The following is a 12,619-nucleotide window of genomic DNA, read 5'->3' as shown; positions in this document are numbered from 1 at the left end:
ATATTGTATTCCGTGTTCAGTGTAAATGATAGCTAATAAAACTACACTGTAACAAATTCCAAGGATTTTACTAGCTTTAACAGTAATTTCTTACGATAAAATACTGTTTTCAGTACTGAACTGTAAAATCAATGCAGGCTAGGTCATTTTCTGTCACAACACAACAAATAACTGTGAAAAAAAAGAAAAGAAATTAGAATAATCGCACTGCATTATGGGAAAATGGTGTTTCATTTGAAGTTACCATTATGGTGTTTAGTGTTCCCTTTGAATGGGACCTTGTATTATTTATTTCTAATTAATTTTCTCCCAATTGGTGCAAGTGTGTTTAAGAATGGAAGTTATTGTACTGTGATATATGGAGAAAATTTGTCAATTTAGGGGTTGATATTATGTCAGACCATGATGTATTGTCTAGACTATATGATGCATATGAAAGTAAAGGAATAGTTAATCATATTAGTCCAATGCTTATGTCTATGATATGATTGGTTTAATATCTCATGAACTTTTATTAAAAAAAAACTGTTATCAACACAGATATCAACACTCAGCATACAAATCTCAACTATGGTGACAATCAACAAACAACGTAGATAAAAAATACAGATGATCATTGTGATTCTACAATATAGCACTACTAAATTACAGTAATTTCTTGGTCCTGTTCACTGTGAAGTCACAGTATACGGTTGTGTTTTAAATTTAATAAATTGTAGAAATATTTTTGTCGAACATACTGTGAAACTCATGCAACTAGTAGCCAGGAATTTACTGTAAACTCACACTAAAAATGTTTACAGTGTAAGAAAATTAACTAAATATAATGGTTTGCATTTTACTAAGAGTGTGTTATTTCTCCATAACATATTTTGACCACAAATATGGTCTTAAGTGTCTTAAATATGGACACACAATGCATATAGGGATTTTTTTGTTGTTGCATCTTTTATTGCAAAAAATTCAAATATACAACAAACAAGGCACCAAAACATTATGACAAACGTCTCAACTAAGCTCGGCTTGGTTTCCCAAAAGCATCGTAAGCCTAAGTAGATCCTAGAAACCATTGGCGCCAATGGTCTCTACGATCAACTTAAGCTTGCGATTCTTTTGGGAAACCAAGCCCTGGGCAGACAAGACAACATAATGGTAAAGGAGAAAAAAAAAAAAAAAAGAAGAATAAGAGAAAAGGGGCTCTGTTTTCGTGAGGTTAATGAAGGTCATCGCTTTGAAAAAGACTTTGAAAACCATGTCTTTCATAATATTTCATAATATTACAGGTGTTGGAGCAATTCACCAATGATGATCAATAACCTTAAAATCTGATTGACGGACTCATTTGGCAATGTGTCATACAATGGTGCGTGATTAACGGCTATAAATATTTCTATGAAACCGTATTTTGCATAACTTTTTTTTAAAACTACCTGTTTGTCCTCATCACAATGGGATTACTTAAATGTTTTTAACCTATATCTGTTATAAACTCGCATCACATGAGCGAGTCTCCGTCTCTTGGTGAAACTGTACTTGTCGCAAAAACATGAAGATACGTCGACCCGGTATCATTTTGAACTCATTAATGGACACGTCTTTATAACATGTCTACAGAGGCAGAATGTTTGTAGGCTACGAATGAACAGGGGCAGAGCTGTATGATTTCATAATAAATTTGCGAGTGCACATGACACATTTAGAGCGCGCACATGCACTCCCTTAGTGAGAGCAGGGACATCGACCGGTAGAAGTGAATGTGTGCTGATACAATCACTTTTAATTCTATCCATGATTTGTATGTAGATGAAAATGGTTAATAATACTTACATTCCTTATAATTTAATGGAGCGTGCATCCAAATTCAGATGAGAATAACATTTTCCATGTGTATAAAAGGAGCGTAACATTGACAGTCTTCGTGGAATTAATAATACAGTCGTTGTCTATGTTTTGAAGATACTATACAAATGCGTTTTTGGAAGTTCAAATAAACCATTCAAAATCCTCTTCGCTCAAAAAACTGAGGGGGCACGTGCCCCTAACTCAGAATGGGCATGACGCCTCTGGACCGTTCTAATATCTCATAGTTGCAAATCAAAGACAACCACTGAGGAAATTACTTATGGTAAATTATTCTCGATTACTATTATATCTATTTTTTTTACCAATGCTCAGCAAGGACGAGTGAAAGGACGCTTTTTATATTTACATGTATGGGGCATGGATAAATCAGTTCTTGGGATGTCTCTCTCTCCAATTCAATTTCAAAGAACTTTATTGGCATGATTGCTTTGCATACAATTTTGCCAAAGCATCAATACACACATTCTAAAAACAGTGACAGAAAAGGGGAAAAAATAAAACAATAAATATGATAATATACTTTGTGTATATATACAATATAATCATTCATATATATATATACAGGTGCATCTCAATAAATTAGAATGTCGTGGAAAAGTTCGTTTATTTCAGTAATTCAACTCAAATTGTGAAACTCGTGTATTAAATAAATTCAATGCACACAGACTGAAGTAGTTTAAGTCTTTGGTTCTTTTAATTGTGATGATTTTGGCTCACATTTAACAAAAACCCACCAATTCACTATCTCAAAAAATTAGAATACATCATAAGACCAATAAAAAAAAAAAACATTTTTAGTGAATTGTTGGCCTTCTGGAAAGTATGTTCATTTACTGTATATGTACTCAATACTTGGTAGGGGCTTCTTTTGCTTTAATTACTGCCTCAATTCGGCGTGGCATGGAGGTGATCAGTTTGTGGCACTGCTGAGGTGGCATGGAAGCCCAGGTTTCTTTGACAGTGGCCTTCAGCTCATCTGCATTTTTTGGTCTCTTGTTTCTCATTTTCCTCTTGACAATACCCCATAGATTCTCTATGGGGTTCAGTTCTGGTGAGTTTGCTGGCCAGTCAAGCACACCAACACCATGGTCATTTAACCAACTTTTGGTGCTTTTGGCAGTGTGGGCAGGTGCCAAATCCTGCTGGAAAATGAAATCAGCATCTTTAAAAAGCTGGTCAGCAAAAGGAAGCATGAAGTGCTCCAAAATTTCTTGGTAAACGGGTGCAGTGACTTTGGTTTTCAAAAAACACAATGGACCAACACCAGCAGATGACATTGCACCCCAAATCATCACAGACTGTGGAAACTTAACACTGGACTTCAAGCAACTTGGGCTATGAGCTTCTCCACCCTTCCTCCAGACTCTAGGACCTTGGTTTCCAAATGAAATACAAAACTTGCTCTCATCTGAAAAGAGGACTTTGGACCAGTGGGCAACAGTCCAGTTCTTCTTCTCCTTAGCCCAGGTAAGACGCCTCTGACGTTGTCTGTGGTTCAGGAGTGGCTTAACAAGAGGAATATGACAACTGTAGCCAAATTCCTTGACACGTCTGTGTGTGGTGGCTCTTGATGCCTTGACCCCAGCCTCAGTCCATTCCTTGTGAAGTTCACCCAAATTCTTGAATCGATTTTGCTTGACAATACTCAGAAGGCTGCGGTTCTCTCAGTTGGTTGTGCATCCTTTTCTTCCACACTTTTTCCTTCCACTCAACTTTCTGTTAACATGCTTGGATACAGCACTCTGTGAACAGCCAGCTTCTTTGGCAATGAATGTTTGTGGCTTACCCTCCTTGTGAAGGGTGTCAGTGATTGTCTTCTGGACAACTGTCAGATCAGCAGTCTTCCCCATGATTGTGTAGCCTAGTGAACCAAACTGAGAGACCATTTTGAAGGCTCAGGAAACCTTTGCAGGTGTTTTGAGTTGATTAGCTGATTGGCATGTCACCATATTCTAATTTTTTGAGATAGTGAATTGGTGGGTTTTTGTTAAATGTGAGCCAAAATCATCACAATTAAAAGAACCGAAAACTTAAACTACTTCAGTCTGTGTGCATTGAATTTATTTAATACACGAGTTTCACAATTTGAGTTGAATTACTGAAATAAATGAACTTTTCCATGACATTCTAATTTATTGAGATGCACCTGTATATATATATATTATTTAAAATAATATATTATTATATTTATAAAATTATAATCCTAAAACAATTTTTTTAATAAAATAATATATTAGAAATATATAATTTATAAATAGAATTTTAATAAATAATATATATTTATAATTATTTTATTCAGATTTATTTGTATTTTATTATAAAATTATAATTATATATAATACAAATTATACAAGAAATAAAATGGAAATATGGTACTATACCAGCTTAGTTAATACAAATAATAAATGCAATAAACAATGTAAAGTAAAATACAAAAACATAAAATAGAATACAATAATCCTAATATATAATAATTTATTATATCAGCAAAATATATAACTCTTTACTATAAAATCTCTCTCTCTCTCGGGTGTGAGATTAAAATAAGTTGTCCTTCCAAAACAACAGTGGGACAACAATCACTAGGGACAGGAAACTGTGCCACCCTTCCAGGTCCACTAGAGAGAGAGGTTGAGAGACAAAGTGTTGAGCAGGGAGGGGTCTGGGGCCTTTCAATGGTGCTGGGAACCAGAGAGGAGAGAAAGCAGCGGAGGAGAGAAGAACAGAGCGGATAAGAGAGCTCAGGTTGCATACTTCAACAAAAGACCCCGAGTAACCTGAGAGAGAGAGAGACATTCCTGCACCTGAATTAAAGTAGCCTACGTGTTTAAAAGTATAAACTAGCAGCGAGAGAGAGTGTTTTGAGTCCGCAGGCAGTGGGTGCCCAAAACCACTGCCGTCGATTTGCCTCCCCTCTTGGTTTTTAAACGATGTGTGTGTGAAGTTAGTCTTGGCACTAAGTTTGTGCGGGATCCACTCACGTGTGTGTGTGTTTTTAGGATAATGTGTCACTCTTCCGGAAGGGTTGTGAGGAGTTGGGTTTGAAGGGCTCTCAGCTGTTTGATCCTGGGGATTTGCAAGACACCGCCACATGCACCAACAAGTAAGATCAACCAATCTTCATTATTGTGTTTATGTGTTTGTGTACGTCCATATGTATGCATACTCTGAAACACTGGATTTAAAACGTTGAAGTAATTTCTTCTGCATTGTTACTTGAATAGTGGATCTCTGTGAATGTTCCCAAATGTTTTGGTTTTAAATTCAAAAATAAACTTGATTACATTTATGTATATACTTCAAGATTTGATGAATATAAGGTTGTCTCATTAAATCAGAGATTTTACTGTATTGATCTGCATTTTTTATGTACTCTATAAATATCTTAATCATTAAGTAGACTTATTTAATATGTTGATTGTTTCACAAAGACCACAATGAGATTGAAGTCCACATAAAAATTAAAACATCACAACCGACTATTGTGTCCTTCCAAACCTGTATGACTTGTATGAACTTTTTGCTTTTTTGTTGCTGTTGTCTTTGTTGTAAAGGTCTTAGCCAGTAGGATCAGATATTAAACAGAGCTGTGTTTGTCCACTGCATATTCTGTAATCTCATATGTCCTGTTCAGAGTTCAAGAGTGTAGTTGTTTCTGTAGAGACTGAGCTCTTCTCAGTGAAGGATAAGCCGTCAGGTGTAAGGAGGTGTTTCTGAGAGTCCAGAGTGAAACTACAGTAAATAACAGAGATCAGCTTGCTTACAGGACTGGTTTGTCAAACTCAAAGGATAGGCGAGATAGGTAAAATTTCATTCCTCTCAACGTGAATGTGTTTGTTGGCCTGTGCACTCCACTCAGTGTCGCAATTCTGAATTAAATTAGTGCCACAATTTAAAGTTGTTGTGAGTTGTACTAAAGACCCCTTTAATCAGGTTCCCATTTTTGTATAACCACTTACAACATATCTGGCAGAACTCTTCCAAAAGAGTATTTAAAAGTATGGATGCACAATAAATCTGTGACTAAATTATGCCTCGTCCACTAAAATATTTTCAATTGGTCATATGATCTTAACATGTCAACCTCCATGAAGTGACTCACTGCAAGAGTAATAAAACAGCTTTCATTAGAATACTGATTAGTGATAGACCGATATATCTGGCAGGCAGAATAATCAACCGATATTTTGATATTATTGGTATTAACTGATAAATGTTCCTACTTGGCCAATTAATGGAAACCTGGTCATATGATCTTAACATGTCAACCCCCATGAGGTGACCCATTCCATGTACAATAATTTTATTAGAATACCGATTAGTGATAGACTGATATATCGGGCAGGCCGATTAATCAACCGATATTTTGATGTTATCGCCATTGGCCGATAATTGTGCCTACTTGGCAGATTAACGGACCTCTGTTAAGGTAGACTCCAAACTTATTTTTTTGCAATTAAGAAAGAGGCTGTGAGGGATGCATGTACAGTCTGTTCACTGGGTTGTGATGTTTAATGTCTTTTTAACAATCATTCAGGCAACTAAATGTTAAAAATACGGTAAGCCAAAAGAAATCCAGTTGAACAATAACACCAGAAAACATGAGTTATGATCATTAGAAGTGATCTAGAACATTTCGATTGTACAGCCCATTGATCAGACTCTAAGTCAGCCTTATTTGAAATTGCTAAAATAATTAAATATGTCATCTGCCCTGATTAAGATCTATAGAAGTGGTTATTCCACCTAGTGTCCATTTCAAAATCTACAATAAAAGCTACGGCAGCATTGTCAAAGGATAGTGCACATTTTCTGTTTTAGTTATTTTTTTAATTGCATAAAATAAGTTTAAATTTAAACCCTGCAATCTGGTGTATATCTAATTTTCTACCAATAATTGGCCGTCAGCCATCCTGCTCTCTAGATATCGGCGTCAGCCAATAAAATACCCACATGAGTTAACCTCGTATATAGATATGACTGGAGTCTTCATTTCATCTGAGTGTACATGATTTTAAACATATTTTAAATTAACAGTACTATTTATTTCTTTAGGGGTAAAACGTCTTAAATGAGGGAAAAATTACTATAAGTGTACCATTTAACTGGCTCATTTGCACATCTGAAATCAACATAAAATGTGCTTGTCTTTGTCTCTCACCTCTACTGTCCTGTCAGTGCTCTCTCCAGTATATCTCATCTCTCTCATATCTCTCTGTCAACACTCTTTCCACTGGAGCAGGGACAGATCTATAAAGTGAGCTCAGAAATGAAGTATGCAGAAATTCTGCTTGTTGATGGAAACAATGAACACTTTATGACAGGTAAAGGGAGTGAGAGAAAGAGAGGTCGACAGACAGGTGCTATCAGAGTGAATGATCTAATATGAATTGGAATCTGTCATGTGGCGAACATTTTAAAGAGAGAACTCCTAGAACAACAATCCATTCTCTGATTCTGCAGTCATGAAGGAAAGCAGAAACCACTGCTGCACTCGTTTATCAATCTTCTATTCATCTTTTCCTTTCTATTTTTTGTCTCTCTCTCTCTCTCTCTCTCACTCACTATCTTTTTTCATATCATTTTCTATTAATTGAAAGTTACAGAAGAGAAAATAAACTTGCAGAACAGTTGTACTGGACACATGAGTTAGAGGTCATTACTAGTTTGTCACAGGCCTTGTTTACACCTGGTTTTAAGATGCGTTTCCGATGATCCAATCACAATTGGTCAAGTAAGGAGCAGTAGCATTTAAACCTGGCATAAATATCCCTCTCAAATTCGTCTCCTGTGACCACTTGTGTTAGGATTTCAAGGGGAGGGTCTCTGATTTCATGACTGCAAACAACACGCACTATGCTAATGTGTTACTGCATTATGATAAAGAGCAAAAAGTACAAAATCACAAAGAAAATTACACTTTATATCTCCCAATTATACTTGAATTTAATCTAAACACAAACATGATGTTTATAGCTGAATTCTCTCTTATTTTAGTGGAGTAAGTATAGGCCTATGTATGGCAGCTGAAAGACTGCCAAAAAAAAAAAAAAGAAAGAAAAAAAAAGCCCAAAGGTTTCGGATGTTGTATGTGAGAAAAGGAGGAATATATTATATATTCTGCTATGAATATATATTTTTAAAAAATTGATTATTGATTATTTATTGATTGTTTTAAAATAGATTTTTATGTGTCTTGTATTTCTTTATAGTTTTTATGTAAAGCACTTTGAATTACCATTGTGTATGAAATGCGGTATATAAACAAACTTGCCTTGCCTTGCCTATGACCTGAGGATGTATGTATGTGCTGTTTTTCCACTCATTTTATCACACCTGTTCACTTCAGTTTAATTGATTGATTGAGTGACATATACAGTACTTATATTCTCTCTCTGTCTCTTTCTCAGAGGTCCAGATAGTAACAAGAAGATAAAAAATGTAAGTAAATAGAGTACCATGTCTGCTCAGATATGTAGTGATATTACCCCTAGGATTGTCCCTAGACTACTTTTTTTAAAGCTGAAGTGTGACATTTTTTATATTTTCCCTTATTCAAGCTTGATATGCATATATTAGCTATAAAAAGCAATCCATTGGTAGGTTCTAGTGATATTAAAAGTACCGGTTCTTCAGTACCAAGTCAATACTAAAATAAAGAAGATGTCACGATACCAGTGTTTCAACAATGCCGGTAGTACCGAGCACTGACTCAATCCGGTAACAGTGCGCAGTATGACTGACACACGACTTATATGAGCATGTGCTCTGTTACTCCTTTTACACTAAAATGCACAGTTAATAAAATGAAATCGTGAAATTTCTTAGTGGGAATTTCTTAGTTGGCCCGGTTGCTAGGGAGGGTAGAATCACATGGGGTAACCTCCTCGTGGTCACTATAATGTGTGGTTCTCACTCCCGGTGGGGCGCGTTGTGAGTTGTGCTTGGATGCCACGGAGAATAGCGTGAAGCCTCCATACACGCTAGGTTTCCACGGTAACGCGACAACAAATTACATGATAAGATGTGCGGATTGACGGTCTTATATGCAGAGGCAACTGAGATTCGTCCTCCGCCACCCGGATTGAGTCACTACGCCACCACAAGGACTTAGAGCGCATTGGAAATTGGGCATACCAAATTAGGGAGAAAAAAAAAAAAGGATTACTTCAGTAGACACTTTGATGATAAAAATTAAATTAAACTTTAAAACATGTAATTATGAAAAAATCAAAAATCAAATGGAAAACACAGGATTCGTGAAAAAATAAAATAGATTTCATTAGGACCTACTTAAAAACACTTAAGCGATGCATACTTGATTGAGAAACACTTTAAGGAAACATGCTTATCTTTTAATTTATTATTTAGCTTGATTATCCACAAATTATCACACAAAGCGTTGGTGTTCCTAGCGTGAGAACACGTTCAATGAGGTGTTCAGCTTTGCTTACAATCAAATATGTGTTGGAAAGAATAATCCTCTCATTGTTTCAGAAGGAAATGAGAAAAGGAGAAGTTTTGTAGTCTTGAGTTAACCCTCTTTTAGCATAAATATGACAGGCCCATTTGGTTTACCTAGTCCTGACATCACTGAGCTAGCGGACAGAGAACAGTACAGCATACAATAACAGGATAGTGTAATTGTTCCATACACTGGGGTCCAAAAGTCTGAATCTGGGATTCAAAATGTAATTTAAACATGGAAAGAAACAAAGATTTAGGATTTTGAAACATTTAAAATGTAATCGGAAGAGAAAATATTTAAGATTGTGCTCTATTTCTAGGTCACTAATCAAATAAGTACATTTGTGAAATTTACTAAGTTACAGTCAGATCCAGACCTTTCCTTGCTTCCATTGAAACACACAAGATTGGGACATTCTCAAATTATACTGGATAGCATGGATCATCAGATCTTGCACAAACTTGTGGAGACTATAATCTGCAAGAGGACAATATTCTGTTGCTCCTCTCTAATTTAGAAACTAACTTAATGTTACAATCGATTTTGTTCCTTCAGGTTTTAATCACAATCTACTGGCTGGGCCGAGCGGCCAACAGCAGCGCCACATACAACGGGCCCACCCTGGACCTGCACGAGTTTGAAGGGCTGCTGTCACAGATGAGAAAGGTAAAGACAAATCAAAACCTCATATTCTAACTGCCCTCATCTACACACTCTGCAGCTTAGATATGAACTTGATGGATCAGATTCTAGTTGGATTGTTTCAAGCACTTGATGAAGCAGTCACACTTACAATTTTTGCCTGGCAGACGAAAACAAGCCCAAAAAATCTCTTAAAGACTTACACTGAAGGGAGTGCCTTCAATGTAGACCATTAGGCAACCACCGGAACACCCTAACAACTACTTAGAAAGAATTTTAAAATGCACTGACTTTTTCTCCTAGAACTTGTGTACTGTATAAAGCACGTTGAGTATGATTTTTGAAAGAGGTATCAGTTTAACAGGGTTCTAACTGTTTGCATGGGCTAAGTGTATGGTGTCCCGTCTTTGGAATAACACCCCACCTCTCCCCATCAATCTTGGGGTCGTTATTAGAAGTGACTGTTCATCATTGTTTCAGATGGGTTAGGATCACTGGACTCAACCAGGGCTGAGATCTTTTGTTGGTCTCCAGAGAATACAATGATCTCACACACACTTCTGTTGGCCAAATAACAGTGTCTCTGTTTGAAATATTTTCTCTCAAATGTGCCCTGTTTTTTAACATTTCTACCTCACATGGATGTTGAAATGATGATGCCCTGCCTAGAGCAGTGGTTTTCAACTGGTTTTCCTCTAGGACCCAGATTGGATACATTGGATGACTGTATGACATTACATTGGATACAGTGGTGACCCAAAATAGTTCCAAAATAAGTTATTGTACAAAAGTAAGCTAAATTGTCCTTAAAATCATTCATTGGAATGTAAGAACTTCACTATAATCTGCATAAATTCAAAATCATGCAAAATTATTAACATTACATGGGTGAATAGAAAACAGTAATTATTGAGGGGTATTATTGAGGGGGGTTGTAGGGGCATGGCTAGAGGGGGCTTTAGTCCCTTAAATTTTTTTGGTCACATCCTAGTAGCGGCCCTGCTGTTAAAAGTGTGATTTACCAATCTAAAGCATGGAACAAACACTGGACCAAATATTGTATTAGTTTTAGCCTTATTTCCAAGTGACAGAAGAATTTTCGGCAAAATACTGTAGAGTTTAATTGGACACGGCCTTTGACGCCAACAACAAAAAACATGGAAGTGTTTACTACTAAAAGTTGATAAGTCTATATATTTTGTAGTCGTAACTATGCACGATTATACGGTCAGTGGCATTTTATTATTTGCATTTAGCTTTGTTTTTTCCATTCTGTTAGTAGCCCTGAACAGACCTGCCAACCATTTTTGGGTCGTGACCCACCAGTTGGGAACCACTGCTCTAGAGAACTTGGCGTTTGTTCTAGAAAAGTGGAGAGACCATGTCAAATGGCAGCTAAATGGACGTGGTCAAAAAGAGGGTGATGTCACTGGGCTGCAATTTATTTTTCCATCATGTCGTGTGTCCTTTGCATGAAAAGCATTTTCCCATCTGTTCAGATGGTCACAAACAGACTGATCTCGGTTCAGTCCTAGAGTCAGTGCAGAGCTGCAGGATGTTAATGAAAGGCTTGTGTTTTGGGCAATGCTAATTGAGAAAGAGCTAACTGGTGCTCTTGACCTGAGATCTGTTATTTCTTTAATTAGAAAACTGCTCTTTATTTCCCAGTTCCTGCCAGTCACAGCGATGAGGTTATTCTGTATAAACAGCTGCTCACCTCATTTCCTCTTCCAGTTCCTCTGTCACACCTCGCCTATTCCAGTTTCCCTTTATTCTCTCCAAGGTTAGGTCCAGGGGAGGAACTAGAGTTGGGGATTTTTTTGATTGACTCTTTTAAATCCAGTCACCAAAAAGACTTGCTCACTGATTCATTTAGTGACCCTTTCTGTCAGTTACATCATTACACCTGTAAGTGGTGTAATTTTTTCAATACATTAAGTTATTAATCACTGAAACGAGTCTTACTATCCTTTATTAAAATGTGTTCATCTACAAATGTACTATGAGTTGAGAAATGGTGCTTACGCAGCATTGGTGTTTTCCCAACAAATGACAACAAAGCAAATACTTCATTTATTCCTCCATTGTGTCAGTTTTTGGGTGTGGGCTTATATCAAGCTTTAGAATAAAGACAATAATAATAGCATAAATAAATGAATTATGAGTTTCAATGATGTCCTTTTGACATTTTAATTGGGTATGGTCATCTGTACACATCTATTCACATTTACAAATTGGAATAATTTTTCACAGGAGAGAAAACTGCTCGTCAAGCTCTTTCATGGGGACTTTAAATGGCTCATTCTAAAACACCAAGTCGTTCACGACTGAAACACCGCTAGCAGGAACTTGAGTTTGTGATTGAACTTTATGAGTGAGTGATATTGATTATATGTGTGTGTTTGTCAGGAGGCAGAGGAGTGGGACAGCCCGAAGCGTAGCATCAGGGACAGTGGTTATATAGATTCCTGGGAGTCCGAGCGCAGTGACTCTTTCTCTCCGCCAAGACACGCTCGAGACGACTCGTTCGACAGCCTGGACTCCATCGGCTCCCGTTCCCGCCATACCCCCTCACCCGACGGCCTGCTCGCCCGTGGCTACAGTGATGGTGAGCGCCACACACACATTAAAGTTAACTTGAAATCC

General features: G+C 36.9%; 1 protein-coding gene across 4 annotated transcripts in view; it reads left to right on the top strand.

Annotated features, from left to right (window-relative positions):
* The window catches only part of LOC127417740 (LIM and calponin homology domains-containing protein 1-like), a 117,443-nt gene that overhangs the window by 66,683 nt on the left and 38,141 nt on the right, over positions 1 to 12,619 (top strand). For all 4 annotated transcript variants that reach the window (XM_051657931.1, XM_051657932.1, XM_051657930.1 and 1 more), the window contains exons 4-7: positions 4,863 to 4,966; positions 8,274 to 8,304; positions 9,887 to 9,997; positions 12,383 to 12,581. In XM_051657931.1, the coding sequence (XP_051513891.1) occupies positions 4,863 to 4,966; positions 8,274 to 8,304; positions 9,887 to 9,997; positions 12,383 to 12,581 (445 nt within the window). The remainder of the gene's footprint in view (positions 1 to 4,862; positions 4,967 to 8,273; positions 8,305 to 9,886; positions 9,998 to 12,382; positions 12,582 to 12,619) is intronic.

Source organism: Myxocyprinus asiaticus, chromosome 27, assembly GCF_019703515.2.
Source record: "Myxocyprinus asiaticus isolate MX2 ecotype Aquarium Trade chromosome 27, UBuf_Myxa_2, whole genome shotgun sequence".
Taxonomy (NCBI): domain Eukaryota; kingdom Metazoa; phylum Chordata; class Actinopteri; order Cypriniformes; family Catostomidae; genus Myxocyprinus; species Myxocyprinus asiaticus.
Note: the sequence above shows the minus strand (reverse complement) of the source record. Positions and strands in the feature narration are given on the sequence as shown.